We start from the raw sequence: 15,692 nt of genomic DNA on the forward strand, positions 1-15,692 counted from the left end.
GCACTGGAGTGCATATATCTATCCATTATCTATTCATCCAACAAGCATTTTCTGAGCACTTCATGTGTGCTAGATCCTGGAACTACATCAGTGTCCCCAGAACTGTCCCTGTCCTTTTAGACTTTGGGTCTAGCAGAGAGAATTTATAATAACAAACCAAAAATCACATAGGTGATTAACTGTAATCATCATAGGTGCTAAGAAGGATAAATACAGGATGCATGAGAGCATACCACAGAGATGCCTGAAATAGGGCTTTTATGGGGGGGGTAGTGGAGAGTTCAAGGGGCGCTTTCCTGAGGAAGTAGTATTTAAGTTGGGAAAGCAGAGTTGCTGAACTGGGATCTGTGGCTTCGATGCCTGGCCATGTCCCATTCAAGAGCAACCTTGGACAAGAGAAACCATGGGGATGGTCATCTGGGAGCCCCGGCGCTCAAAGGAGCCATGTCACTTAGGGGCTTTGTTCAATGTGGGCAGTTTGTTCCACATGAGAAGTGTTGTGTACCAACTTGGCCTGTGTGGATGCTGATGGCCCAGGAAAAAAATCTTGAGCCCCAACTTGCTCAAACTGTGATTTGAAAGACTTTAGGTTCCTACTTAAGGAACTAGGTCTCTGATTCCTCTCTTTACCAGCAGATTACAAAACTCCCTGATCAGAACAGTGAGCATTTTGATCCAATGTTCCCCTGGCAATTTTGTACTTGAAGAAGCACCTGGAATTTACAGCACATTCTTACAGCACGTGCTCTTCTTCCCTCCTGCCTGTTACAGTGTCTGCAAACTTAGAGCTTGGGAAAGTTTGAGAACCAAGGGAATTGCCCTCTGGTTTTCTTCTCTGAGCTTAAGAATGCCCATCACATTGTTAAGCAAATGCTCCCTTTAGCAGTGATGGGTAAACAAAGACATGGGTGGGTTTTCTGCTACACCTAACTTGAGGTGTACAAAATCAAAGCCACAGAGCAGGGGCAGGCAGCTCTGGTTCTGATTTATGAGCATTTAAGACAACAACAGAAAAAAACAAAGATTACTGAGAGGTCACCAGAGGGTCATTAAGAATAAATCCAAACACACTAGACGTCCTTCCTTCTTTATTTTTTAGGTAGTTATTTATTTACTTTTGAGAAGCATGTTAAACTGGTGGAATCAGTTGGTTAGGCAGCTGGTTAACAAATCTTCTTTCATTCATTGAGGGACTGTGTGTCCAAAGCACTGGCTATTCAGAGATGGGTATAACAGAGTACCTACCTTCAAAATTCACCTTTAAGAGAAGATAACACAGCTTTGCAATACAGGTCCAAGCTCTGTGGGAAGAGGGACCATTTCTGTCTGTTCCCAGGCTCAGTTCTTAGAGCATAGTAGATCCTCCGTAAATATTTTTGGATGGCTGGATGAACCGGAGCCAGGACAAAAGCTGTTGGTCTAGGCTTTCTAGATGATGATTTCTTAAGGACAAATGTCAGGCAAATAGAATCAGGAAGGGCCACTCCAGACAAAGGGCAGAGCAATTACAAAGGGGGTTGCAGAAAGGATTTGAAGTCTCATTTCAAAATGATTCATAATGTAGTGAATCATTTCGAAAAACCACTTTGAAGCGCACTCAAAATACTAGAGTATTCAAATCACAGTTTGAGCAAGTTGGGGCTCAAGTATTTACAGTAGCAGCCAAGTATTTACAGTAATACTAGAAAGAAATTATGACTCCCTCCCTGAGGCAATGGCTGTGGGGATGAGCAGAAGTGACTGGATTTGAGAGATCTTACAGTGTGGAAGCAACACTGCTTGACAACCAAGGTCATCGGGTAAAGGCCAGGGGAAGTTAGATCCATATTTAGGTTCTGACTTGGGTATTGTGTTGAATGGGAGTACAGGTTCTGAATTAGGGAATACAAGAAGAGTAGGGTTCAGGGAGAAAATGACCACTTCAGTTTGGCACATACCCAAGGTGTAGCTTTGGGAAATCAGGCTGAAAACGTCCAGTGATTAGATGCTCTAAGCCTGGAGCTCAGGAGAAAAATCCAGAGGCAATGGCGGGGTGTGGGCTGCATCTAACATAGTTCTAGACTTAGAAATAAATGCCATCACTCAAGACCTGAGACAGAACACAGATGTTTAAGGGCTGAGCAGAGAGGAAATGGAGAAATAGAGGCACCAAAGTAGCAGCAGAAGCTGGAAAGGCTTGGTGTCAAAGAAATGAAGATCGTTTCAAGGAAGGTGTTAGCTAGAGTGCCAAACACAGTTGAGCAGTCTGGCAAGATTAAGGGTAAAAGCTGTTTTCTGGGTTTTGCAACCAAGAGGTCACTGGTTCTTTGCCAGAACAGTTTTCAGTGGAAGGAGTGGAACAGAAACCAAAGCACAATAGGTTGGATCATGAATGGGAGATGAGGAAGTGGGCAAAGACAAGTTCACCTAGGGGGCTGCGGACCAGGCCCTGAAGAGGGGCGAGACTTCACTGCCACTGCAAACCCTACTGTGCATTCCTATCTTAAAGCACCCTCTTCTTTTCACAGGCATGTTGGTAACAGGAATTAAGGGCTCAGACTCTGGAGCCAGACAACTAGGATCCAAACCCCAACTTTGCACTTTGGTCGTGTGATCTCTGTGTCTCAGTTACCTCACTGTGAAATAGGGCTGATAGTAAATTACTGTACAGGCTGGTGAGAATTCACTGAGCTGATTCATGCTGCTTGGTGTGTGTTGAGTGCTCCAAAAATATTGGCTGTTACTATACACCTTTTTTTTTTTTTTAAAGAAAAGAGATATGAAAGGATGGAAAAATAAGCATTAGGGGAGATTTTTCTTGTCCTTCCTGACACCCCCATTCTTTATGAGTGAGATATTGTTCTCTTCCATATAGTATTTAGAAGGAGTACTAATGATTTGCCGTATGTGTTACAAATATCTTTCCCAGTTTGTGCTTTCATTTTAGTTTTCATTATGCTACCTTTTTCACATGCAAAACATCAGATGTTTACATAGTCAAAGTCTTCGGTTTCTTCTTAAGTCATTATGTTTACTGAGTATTTTTCCTCCTTGAGATCAGATACTGAGCTGAATTTCCTTCCAGTTATTTCATTATTTCTTTTCTTTATTTTTTCTTTTTACCTTGAATTTTATTGTTTTTGATACATTTATTTTTCCCTGGTGCATATTTATTCAGCTAATATTTCATTATTTCATTTAAAAGTTTAACCCACTAGAATTTCTATCTCTGAAGGATTTGAAATTGAGATAGGATTTATTACTTCCTCCAAATTCTTAACAAGTAGTCCTAACTTCATATGTTGAATAGTTCTTTTTCCTCCACTGATTAGGAACACAAATTCTTATAATTTATTAGCATCTAGGAATTATTTCATAACTTATTACAATATAAAAACAAAACAAAAGAAAAGAGAGTCAAAGCACCCATAACTCCATCTAGGGTTTCCTGTTGCCCTTGGGTGTTTCTCTGACACAGTTCAGACTTTACAGGGGTGAGCTAAGGATTCCTGTCTGACTTCCCTCCTCCCCCAGAATTTTCAGAAGGAAGCAGATAGGACCTGGTTTGAGAAAAATGAGTCTGTTTCCCCATACACCCACATACAACACATGTGCACACATACGCCTAATCACACCCACACACACCTGTGTGTGCATGCATACCACACACCTATCTATCCATCTGTTTAAACTTCACACACTCTCGCTCTCTCACACACACACATATATTCATTTTCATTTTGGGGTCCCTAGGGATCAGGACAGAAGCCAAAATGTTTCCCCACCCTGCCCATGTCAGCAGTTCTGGAAAGCTGACAGGGAAAAGCGGAAATGAAACATGAGGGAGTAAGGGGGAGAGAGAGTGAGAGAAAGCCAGGGCTCTGTCCAGGTTCCTCTGACTGAGGCTCCGAGAAGCTGAAGACATCTATTCCACTCTAAAAAGGCTGCTTGCCCTACCTGCCCCAGCCCAGGTGTTTTAGGAAACAGCCTGAATAATCCAGGAGCTCTGAGTTTGATAAGCATCATTCAGAGTAAAGGGCCATTGAATACTCAAAAAGCATAAAAATCACGATGTTAATGATTTTCTCACAATCAGTTTCCTGGAAGTGGTCTTCAGGCTGGTTCTCAAAGTAGAAGGAGCCACAGCTGCCTTTGCCAACTGCATAGGGCTTACCTGTGTGGACAGACCCTCTCCTCTAGATTTCAGGGTACTGAACGCTCCCTGCAGGCAAATAGAGCCCAGGGCTGACACTCGAGGCTCTGTGGCCAGTTTAGCAGGACCTGGGGGCTCCAAGGGACACCTGATTGGGAGTGTGCAGCTTGGAGAAGCTTAGAGGGTAGCATTGGGTGAAAGTGCCCTGAGGGAAGCCACTGCTTGGCATCTTGTGCCCATTTCCCAGCCTAGCCCTGGCATGTACTAGAAGCTCCGAATCTCTTTGTTCCCCAGCTCTTAGAGGAATGAAGTAAGTCTGTTTATTCTATACTGACACGGAAAGACACACTCTTTATTATGAATGAGAAAAGGATATCGTAGGGCAAGGGAACATGTGAATCTTTTTGTCTGGGTCTCAGGATGGAAATCTGACCTGTTGAAGTAGGTGCCCAGGGGAAGGGAGGAAATCAGATGATTACTTTCCTCTTTGCTTCTTCTGTTTAAATGTTTTAAAATGAGCCCTGTCTTTTGCCCTGGAGGTTCTTGCAGTTAATTGAGGAAGACTAATGGATCAACAGATGAATTACAATACAAACAGAAAGAGATCGTAGCCCTTTGAGATGGCTACAGTTTCTATCTGCACCAAACTTCTTGATTTCTTTCCCCCTCACCCCACCCACCCCCAACTATCTTTCTCTCTATTCAGCCACTTTTCAGGAGTTTTCTTCCCTCCCATAAATCTGACATCCATTTGCCCTTTACCCTCCCCATCTCAAAAAAAAAAAAAAACAACTTTGTACACACACATACACACACACACCAAATCCTAGCTGTGAGTTGGTCACAATTTATATTCTATATTTGCTCCCCCTTGGGAGACATTATCCTTCTTTTCCCCTAATTGTCTTGTCTGGATTGTTCCTTTATAGTGACAAATATTAAGCTAGAATCAAATGTGTAAGCCATAATAAAAAACATAATTTAATAAGGCTTTCAAATAGTGAGTTGCAATGTTCTTACCTCCTCTGATCAGGGTATCATTCTATACTGCTGGGCATTCTTTGGTCCTCTATAAGAAAGTCCATTTTTCCAAATCACCTTCTGGGACCAAAAGGCAAGAAGGTAGGAAATGAGTCCTTCGCTGAGACAAGAATACCATGCAGCACAGTCACTGCTCATCTAATCCCTCCTGCCCCATCCCCGTGGATTCTTCAGTGGCTCACTACTCTTCAGAAAATCAAATCCAAACCCATGTTTCTCAGCAGTGTAGGAGACTGCCACAATTTGTCCTTAAATCCCTCTCAGACGTCATCTCCAGCAACAGCTCTCCCTTTTACCATGGTCCAGCCACCCTGGCCCTCTCCCGCCTCCACTCTGGCTGCTCCTTCTGCCTACTCCTCTTCCTATGTTTCTTGACAAGTCCAGCTCTTTCCTGCCATTCCATGTCCAACCAACATGTTCTTTTCTCAAAGATGTCTTTACTAATCACTTTGGAAAGGTTGTCCCCTCCTCCCAACCCTTCCAGTTTCTACCTAGTTCCATTAATCACTATAAAAAATTATTCAAAATGATTTATTTGCTTTTTGGTCATCTGTCTACTGCATTAGAATGTGAGCTCCAGGAAAGCAGGGAACTTATTTCGATCATTGTGGATTCCATAGTGCTCACAAGAGGGCTTCCCTGGTGGCTCAGTGGTAAAGAATCCAACTGCCAATGTAGGATATGTGGGAGACTCAGGTTCAATCCCTGGGTCGGGAAGATCCCCTGGAGAAGGGCCTGGCAATCCACCCCAGTATTCTTGCCTGGGAAATCCCATGGACAGAGGAGCCTGGCAGGCTAGTCCATGGGGATGCAAAGAGTTGGACATGACTAAGCAACTGAGTGACATAGTGCCTAGAATAGCATCAAGCTCCTAGTAGGTGCTCAATAAATAAATTGGTTAAATGAATGAGTAGGTGGTTGCTCAGCTCCTAGAAGCTGCTAGCAATGCCCCTTGTCTGGGTCCTGGAGAGGTGCAGGGCTGAATATGTGCTGCTGTGATTACAGACGGAGTCCTTCAAGCTGAGTGATCCCTACAGCCAGTGCACGGAGGACTGGAGTGACGTGCAGATCACGAACATCTACAATGCCACGTATTCCCTCCAGGTACAGGCTGGAGACAGCACCCAGCCCCAGGCTGTGGTCTGGACCCAGGAGACAGAATTATACATAGGTTGGGGTGTGTCTGGGACCAGGAACTGTGGTGAGAATCCTGGGGTTCATCCAAAGATCTCAAGAACAAATGATGCCGGCTGGTTCCAGTCCTCTTCAACCCACCTGTAACCAGAGCTTAGTCGAGGTTTGCGTGGAACAGAACGTACAGCTCGGCAAACCTGCTTCCAAATCAGCCTTGGGGAATGAGAGACAGGAGGAGGAGGCAGTCTGGGAGGGGCTGGCTAAGGGGTGCCTTTTATCCACTGACAGCCTTAGACAAGTTGTGTGCTCCTCAGTAGCCACCAGGGGAGTTTGCATTGGATCAGGAACTGCTAATCGGTGGTTTCCAAGGCCTCTACCAACCTGCCCACCTGGTTTTTCACCCGGTTTAAAAGTCGGGGAATTTCATAAGAAAACCCAGATTTCTAGCTTCTCTTGAAAAACAAGATCTGGTAACAATGGGCCCGTATTCCTACAGGATAAACAGTGGGTAGAGTGGCCTTATCAAATGAGACACGTTCTTTGGTTCCCTGCATTCTCCACCACCCATTAGTTACTACCTACATTGACCCTTGGGTGCGATCACCTGTTACACCTTGTCTTCTGTTTTGCGAGTCTGCCCTTTGCCTCCCACCAGGACACCTAGAGAGTCAAATGAGAATCACCCAGCAGAGCAAAAGAACCAGGCGCCCTCTGCCCTGAATCCTCTAGCTTCTATTAGAGCTGAGCTGAGAGGTGGTGGAGACACTGAATGAAAAGAGACTAGTGGTCAGACAAGGTCTGCTTGTAAGAAATAGAGATGCAATCACACTGACATTAAGACAGAAGAAAAGTCAGCTCAGTGGAAAGACACTCGGGACAATATTTAGTGAGAAGCTAGCATTTACAAACACTTTACATCTTTCTATTCATATCACAACAACCTCATGAAGTAGGTGCTGTTATACTGATTTCACAAATGAAGACAACAAAGCATCAGAGAGTTTAAGTAACTCACCTGAGGTCACACAACTGGGAGGTGGCAAAGCTGGTATATGAACTCAAGTAGCCTGAGTTCCAAGCCCCCATTGTTAGCTTTTATGGCTCTAAGCTTTGTGGATATCATGGTACCTTAAGATCCCCAGGGATCCTGCGTGGAGTGCGTGCAGCTGAAAACTGGAAAGTTGGAGACTGTGTTTGTTTCTCTGTTTCTTGGCACCTGCTCCAAGTTCCCCACTAACCTCTGGGTCAGCACTCACATGGTGGCAAATGACCACCCCAGCCCCTCTCTAGCTCATCCTGGCCTCCACAGCTCAAATTCCCAATACGTTTTCTAGCTTTGTCCCTTTGACCCTATCAGCCAGGACATGAGGGGTACATTTATGCTGTCTGCCGAGGCTGTGGGAGGCTGACCCTCTCTGACTGGGGGATGTAGGGAGGGGAGATCTCTGGCAGCCGCAAGCAAGGAGGTTAAGGGAACTCCTGGGTCTTGTCTTTCAGATCTGCCTTCACTCGTGCTTCCAGGCAAAGATGGTAGAGAACTGCGGATGTGCCCAGTACAGTCAGCCTCTACCTCGGGGAGCTGACTACTGCAACTACCAGCAGCACCCCAACTGGAGTGAGTGAGACACCAACACCCCCCACCTTGCACACCCCCACCTTGCACACCCCCACCTTGCACACCCCACCTTGCACACTCCCCCACCTTGCACACCCCCACCTTGCACACCCCCACGTTGCACACCCCGACCTTGCACACTCCCCACCTTGCACACCCCACCTTGCACACCCCCACCTTGCACACTCCCCACCTTGCACACCCCCACCTTGCACACCCCCCACCTTGCACACCCCAGGAGCAGCATCAGCCCCATCCTGGCAATAGCTAAGGCCCTCCCAGGACCCTGCCCTGATGGCTTTTGACCTGAGGGAGACAGAGAGATATTAACCAGTTTCACTCTTGTTGTGAAGCCTGGGTTGAATTCCACTTTCTGATTAATGACCAAATGCTACAACCCAGCTTCTGCGAAGTCCCTAACCCCCTCTGTCAGCTTGAGGAGGTAGGGACTATTGATAGTGTCCTTTCACAGAACAGGTAACTGAGGCTCAGAAAGGTTAAGCAACTTGCCCAAGGTCACACAGCCAGGGTCTAACAAAGCTAGACCCAAGGCAAGGACTGCCAACCCATCCCACCTCCAGCTAATGTTCTTAACTGTGGCAATTTTCTGTCTCTCAAAATCACAAGGTAGCAATTGTTTCCAGAGAACTAGTATTTGTAGAAAGTGGAAGGTGAAATCACTAAAAGGAGACTGTGGGGTTATCAGGCTTCCCAAGTAGCCTGGGTAAAGAATACGCCTGCAATGCAAGAGATGCAGGCAGATGCAGGTTCGATCCCTGGGTCAGGAAGATCCCCTAGAGGAAGGCGTGGAAACCCACTCCAGTCTTCTTGCCTGGAGAATCCCACGGACAGAGGAGCCTGGCGGGCTATGGGCCATGGGGTCACAAAGAGGCAGACACGACTGAAGCAACTAAGCATGCATGCATGGGGGCATCACTGGGAAACCCTAGAAAGGGCCCTGTGGCCCCAAAGTTCATATCTCCCTGCACCCCGTTCCTCAGTGTACTGCTACTACCAGCTGCACCAGGCTTTCGTCCGGGAAGAGCTGGGCTGCCAGTCGGTGTGCAAGGAAGCCTGCAGGTGAGTGGACCCAAAGGGGTGGGACGAACACGGCTGGGCTGGGCCAGGCCACCCACACTCACTCCATGCCCTTCTCCGCTTAGCTTTAAGGAGTGGACACTGACCACCAGCCTGGCACAGTGGCCATCGGAGGTCTCCGAGGTAAGTACTCTGCCCACTCTTCCCCCCTGGAACCTTCAGCCTGTAGCCTGAGGTCCTGGCTGAGTCCTCTGGCCTCAGAGGTGATCCACATGGGAGGTCCATGTCAGGAGCTGGGGCTGAGAGGAGAGAGCAGACAGGCTGGCTCTGGCCTCTCCAGGCATCCCTAGGCCACTTCTTTCTCCACCACAGAAATGGTTGCTGTCTATTCTCACCTGGGACCAAAGCCAGCAAATAAAGAAGAAACTCAACAAGTAAGCTGATCTCCGCCCTGCTCCCTCTGCTCCTGCCCACCCTGGTTCCAGCCTCCTTACTTGATTCCTCTGTGCTAAACCCTCTCCTTTTCATTTGTTCATCCCTTCACTCATTCCTTTATTCAACAGTTATTTCTTGAGTCTTATCATGAGGTAGGCCCTGCTCTAGGCTAAGGGCTCTCAACTGTTGACCACAACGCACAGCATGAAAATATTGATACTTATCCTATTGTGGTGCATTGAATACACCGCCAGAATAAAACTATCATGAAACAGTACTCTTTTATGATGTACAGGGCATTCAGGCTGCTTGTCAGATGTTGCACACTTGTGTACCAAACCATCCGACTTGTGTACCAATTGTTTACAACCGTCTGACGGGTCACAGCATAGTTCCAAATGCTTAGTGCCTATATCAGTTGATAAAGATTTCGAATCTCTCTGTGCATGCAACCTGATCTTTTATATTTCACTTTGTAAAAGGTACTAGTAAGCTCAGTACATTTATTTCATGATTTCCTAATGTATCTTGACCCACTTGGAAAAATACTCTTTTAAACCTTGCAGCTTCTAATCGCACTTGATTTTCCTTATCAAAATTCACTTCCAAGAGACTTTTAGCAAAAATCAGCCAGGCCAGAGTTCAAGGATCTCAACAGATGGAGACAAAGGTGGAGAGGGTGGGTGGGGGATTGCCATGTAAACTCACATTTCTCTGGGTCATTACTGTTTACACGGTTCCCTACCCCAGTTTGGTCTCCAGCATCTTATTTAATGTCCACTAGGCAAGGTGTGAGGTGCTGGGGGGTGCCATGATGACCAAGCAGACATGATCCTTGCCTCCAAGGTACTTCAGTTCAGTTCAGTTCAATCGCTCAGTCGTGTCCAACTCTTTGCGACCCCATGAATCGCAGCACGCCAGGCCTCCCTGTCCATCACCAACTCCCAGAGTTCACTCAGACTCACGTCCATCGAGTCGGTGATGCCATCCAGCCATCTCATCCTCTGTCGTCCCCTTCTCCTCCTGCCCCCAGTCCCTCCCAGCATCAGAGTCTTTTCCAATGAGTCAACTCTTCGAGTGAGGTGGCCAAAGTATTGGAGTTTCAGCTTCAGCATCAGTCCTTCCAAAGAACACCCAGGACTGATCTCCTTTAGCATGGACTGGTTGGATCTCCTTGCAGTCCAAGGGACTCTCAAGAGTCTTCTCCAACACCACAGTTCAAAAGCATCAATTCTTCAGCGCTCAGCTTTCTTCATAGTCCAACTCTCACATCCATACATGACCACAGGAAAAACCATAGCCTTGACTAGACGGACCTTTGTTGGTAAAGTAATGTCCCTGCTTTTGAAAAATGCCATCTAGGTTGGTCATAACTTTCCTTCCAAGGAGCAAGCGTCTTTTAATTTCATGGCTGCAATCACCATGTGCAGTGATTTTGGAGCCCAGAAAAATAAAGTCTGACACTGTTTCCACTGTTTCCCCATATATTTGCCATGAAGCGATGGGACCAGATGCCACAATCTTAGTTTTCTGAATGTTGAGCTTTAAGCCAACTTTTTCACTCTCCACTTTCACTGTCATCAAGAGGCTTTTTAGTTCTTCGTCACTTTCTGCCATAAGGGTGGTGTCATCTGCATATATGAGGTTATTGATATTTCTCCCGGCAATCTTGATTCCAGCCTGTGCTTCTTCCAGCCCAGCGTTTCTGCATCTGTACTCAGTTAAATAAGCAGCCTTGTTTAAATAAGCCAAGTTAAATATATACCCTTGACGTACTCCTTTTCCTATTTGGAACCAGTCTGTTGTTTCATGTCCAGTTCTAACTGTTACTTCCTGACCTCAGATTTCTCAAGAGACAGGTCAGGTGGTCTGGTATTCTCATCTCTTCCAGAATTTTCCACAGTTTATTGTGATCCACACAGTCAAAGGCTTTGGCATAGTCAATAAAGCAGAAATAGATGTTTTTCTGGAACTCTCTTGCTTTTTCCATGATCCAGCGGATGTTGACAATTTGATCTCTGGTTCCTCTGCCTTTTCTAAAACCAGCTTGAACATCTGGAAGTTCACAGTTCACATATTGCTGAAGCCTGGACTGGAGAATTTTTAGTGTTACTTCACTAGCATGTGAGATGAGTGCAATTGTGTGGTAGTTTGAGCATTCTTTGGCATTGCCTTTCTTTGAAAGTGGAATGAAAACTGACCTTTTCCAGTCCTGTGGCCACTGCTGAGTTTTCCAAATTTGCTGGCATATTGAGTGTAGCACTTTCACAGTATCATCTTTCAGGATTTGAAATAGCTCCACTGGAATTCCATCACCTCCACTAGCTTTGTTCGTAGTGATGCTTTCTAAGGCCCACTTGACTTCACATTCCAGGATGTCTGGCTCTAGGTGAGTGATCACACCATCGTGATTATCTTGGTCATGAAGATCTTTTTTGTACAGTTCTTCTGTGTATTCTTGCCACCTTGTCTTAATATCTTCTGCTTCTGTTAGGTCCATACCATTTCTGTCCTTTATCGAGCCCATCTTTGCCTGAAATGTTTCCTTGGTATCTCTGATTTTCTTAAAGAGATCTCTAGTCTTTCCCGTTCTGTTGTTTTCCTCTATTTCTTTGCATTGATCTCTGAGGAAGGCTTTCTTATCTCTCCTTAGAGTCTAATAATAAAGATAGACTTTGATGAAATCATTGAAAACTGTTAAACCAAGTATTGCAAAGTGATGACCCCTGAGCCAAATATGATTCCACCAATATAACCTGTTATTTCCAACTTTTCCTGAGAGATCAAAAATTCTGGCAACATTCAACTTCCATTTTTGCAAAGCACTGAAGAGTACTGAGTACTGGCTACCTTTCTGGGATAAGCATGAATTTTCTAGCTTGCCACAGTCCTAACAGGAGGGAATTTAGTCCAGTGAGTGGTTAAGAGCACGAACTTTAAAGTCAGATGTAGCTAGGTTTGAATATCAACTCTACCAGTCATGAGCTGTGTAGTCTTGGGCAAGTTACTCAACCAATCTGTGTCTCAGTTTCCATGTCTGTAAAATGGAGATACCTGCCTTATAGGACTGTTGTGCGAATTAAATGAGTTAATTCACACAAGGTTCTTGGAAGAATGCTTGGCAACACAGGAAGTGGTCAATAAGTGCTAGCTATTATTATGGTTATTATCATTTTTCCCCTCTGGTTCGTTTACATCACTTACCTGTCTCCCAGACGTGTTTTAGATTGCCATCAGACAATCACGATTGCAGGGTTTAGTTGTGGGAGGGCAGCTGTGGGGACTGACTTAGTCTAGAGCTGGAGAAATGGTTTTTGAGTGAAGGGATGGCTTGAGTGACTAGGTCCCGGCTGGAGATGTGCTCTGTGGTGCACAAGGAACCCCATAAACCAGGTTCTAAGACACCCTATGGAGCTCAGAGCCTGGGCCTTGCTGGGGGCTGGGCCGGAGATACACAGCCATGCTGAGGGGCTGGCTATTTGCTAGAGCACAAAAGCCTCCAACTCACCTTGGCCCTGCCTATTGGAATTCTTACAGGACAGACTTGGCCAAACTCTTGATATTCTACAAAGACCTGAACCAGAGATCCATCATGGAGAACCCTGCCAACAGCGTGAGTGGCTCCCTTCTGAGACTGTCCTGGGTCTGCGACTTTGCCCATCTGCCTGGCCTCAGGGAGCAGAGTCAGACTGTGGGGGGTCCAGCCCAAGCTAGTAGGGCCACCAAAGGCCAACCAGGCCTCAGATCAGAATGGGCAGGGTAGGAGGGGACAGACAGCCTGCCCTTGTCTTCCCCAAACCTGTTCAGGGCCAGGGCTAACCAGTGGCTCCCTTGGGCCTCAGGGTCTTTGCATGAAGCCAGCTTGGTGGGGATTCCCCCTTGATCGTGTGCTTTGGCCTCCCTTGCAGATCGAACAGCTTCTGTCCAACATCGGTGGCCAGCTGGGCCTGTGGATGAGCTGCTCCGTCGTCTGCGTCATTGAGATCATCGAGGTCTTCTTCATTGACTCCCTCTCCATCATTGCCCGCCACCAGTGGCACAAAGCCAAGGGGTGGTGGGCCCGGAGACGAGCACCCGCCTGCCCTGAGGCTCCCCGTGCCCCGCAGGGCCGGGATAACCCCAGCCTTGACATAGACGATGACCTGCCCACTTTCACCTCTGCCTTGAGTCTGCCTCCAGCCCCAGGGTCCCAGGTGCCTGGCACACCACCCCCCAGATACAACACCCTGCGCTTGGAGAGGGCCTTCTCCAGTCAGCTCACAGACACTCAGGTGCCTGCTGAGTCCTGAGGCAGGGCGGGGAAGAAAGATGGAGCCAAGACCACCAGCCACGGTTGAGAACTTAGAGTCTCCAGCACACAGGGGGTGTCCTCCCCTCGCTGGGCTTTTCAGAGACATTGACTACGAGTCTGCTTTGAACAAGGTGGGCCTGGGCATGTGCAGGGGACCGTCGGACCCCTCCCAGCCGTACTCACGGCCGCCTAGGACAAGCTAGATCCTGCAGGCCAAACCCCTTAGCACACCTGCTACAGAGAGAGATGGGGCCAAGGAGATGGGGCCGGCCTGGACAAAGGCCAGGAGTGAAGCCTGACAGAGTTCTTGGCCAGATCTTGAGAGAAAGAGAGAGCAAGAGATTCCTCCAAAGCCCCAAGTTGGGGGTTTCAGCCACTCCTCCAGCCTGGGCTGGGACCCAAGGATGTGACTTTACGTGTTGAGGCCTGACATTCACTGCCTGGTGCCAAAGATAGGAGGAAGCTCTGGGCCTGGAGCTGGAGCTGTTTGTGAATAAACCATTCCTAGTCACTGACTTCAGAGAAGGCAATGGCAACCCACTCCAGTACTCTTGCCTGGAAAATCCCATGGATGGAGGAGCCTGGTAGGTTGCAGTCCATGGGGTCGCGAAGAGTCAGACAGGACTGAGCAATTTCACTTTCACTTTTCACTTTCATGTATTGGAGAAGGAAATGGCAACCCACTCCAGTATTTTTGCCTGGAGAATCCCAGGGACGGCGGAGCCTGGTGGGCTGCCGTCTATGGGGTCGCAGAGAGTCAAACACGACTGACGTGACTTAGCAGCAGCAACAGTCGCTGACATGGGGGCAAGGTCTGCTCTGAGCCCTCAGAAGGGAGCTGGCACAGGGTCCTTGGAGTGTTAGAGGGGAAGGGGGCTCTATGGGGGCACCTAGGGGTGTGACAGGAGGCCCTCACTCTGAGCTGGGGCAGGGAGGGGGACACATTCTGGACAGCTAAGCCAATACTCTGGGCCCTTAGCAGAGAAGGGCCAGTTAAAGGACTCTGTTGGCCACTCCTGTCCGGTGGTAGCCCAAGGCATGACTTCCTGATAACCCATCTCAGCTGCTTTTTCTCCAAGGCAGACCACCTTCCCCCACTGACGGCCTGCCCCTAAGCAGCAAGTCAGCCACGTGGACAGCTGCCTCCTGCCATATCCACACCTTCCATGATGATAGAAGCTGACGTGTATTAAGCACACAGTAGGTGCCTACTATCAGCTCAAGAACCATGTGCTGGCTGCTGCACTCAGCACTTCCAAAGATTGGCATAGGGGACTGCACTCTTCAACCCACAAGCCAAATCCTGTTTTTGCCTGTGACCTAAGAGTGATTTTGGTGTTTTTTTTTTTTTTTTTTAATACTGTTAAAAATATCAAAAGAAGGACCGTTTGTGACATGAAAACTATATGCAATTCAAATTTCAGTGTCCATAATAAAGTTTTATTGGAACACGGTCATGCCCCTTTGTTCACTAATTGTGTATGGCTGGATTACCACAGCAGGCAGAGGTGAGTAGCTGCTGTTGCAGCCCCCCGGAAGACTACAGTATTTATTCCCTGGCCTTGTACAGAAAAAGAAATCTACCAACCCTGGGATTAGCACAGTAAGTAGGTATGGTTATCCCACTGTGTGGATGAAGAAACTGAGACAAAGAAAGGTTGAGTGACTAGCCCAGGGTGATCCAGCTAGGAAGTTGCAGAGCTGGGTTTCCAACCTAGGCAGCGTGACTCCAGAGCCCATGCACTTTATCAGTACCATTTTTGCATCCAATCAGTGTCTGTGCCTTTTAAGGATGAGGCTCCTGTCAGTCCAGGTGGGAAGAGGGAAAGGCTCCACACCCAGCTGTAGGGCAGAAGGAAGTCCCTCATCTGTGAATGTGGACAGGCCTGCATTTCAGGACTGCCTTCTGCCCAAGGATGGCTGCTAGATGGAGGCAGGAGACTCAGTGAAAGAGCAAGGGGGGACTTCCCTGGTGGCGCAGAGGATAAGAACTTCCTGCCAATGTG

The 15,692-nt window shown here is 47.3% G+C and overlaps 1 protein-coding gene across 1 annotated transcript in view; it reads left to right on the plus strand.

Annotated features, from left to right (window-relative positions):
* SCNN1G (sodium channel epithelial 1 subunit gamma) overlaps window positions 1–15,109 on the plus strand; it is a 31,316-nt gene extending 16,207 nt beyond the window's left edge. Inside the window, exons 7-13 of the mRNA XM_019988399.2 lie at window positions 6,179–6,277; window positions 7,805–7,922; window positions 8,924–9,002; window positions 9,086–9,143; window positions 9,333–9,394; window positions 12,933–13,008; window positions 13,304–15,109. Of these exons, the coding sequence (XP_019843958.1) occupies window positions 6,179–6,277; window positions 7,805–7,922; window positions 8,924–9,002; window positions 9,086–9,143; window positions 9,333–9,394; window positions 12,933–13,008; window positions 13,304–13,684 (873 nt within the window). The 3' untranslated portion in view covers window positions 13,685–15,109. The remainder of the gene's footprint in view (window positions 1–6,178; window positions 6,278–7,804; window positions 7,923–8,923; window positions 9,003–9,085; window positions 9,144–9,332; window positions 9,395–12,932; window positions 13,009–13,303) is intronic.
* The last annotated feature ends 583 nt before the right edge of the window (window positions 15,110–15,692 follow it).

The sequence above is a fragment of the Bos indicus genome, chromosome 25 (genome assembly GCF_029378745.1).
Source record: "Bos indicus isolate NIAB-ARS_2022 breed Sahiwal x Tharparkar chromosome 25, NIAB-ARS_B.indTharparkar_mat_pri_1.0, whole genome shotgun sequence".
NCBI classification, from domain to species: Eukaryota; Metazoa; Chordata; class Mammalia; order Artiodactyla; family Bovidae; genus Bos; species Bos indicus.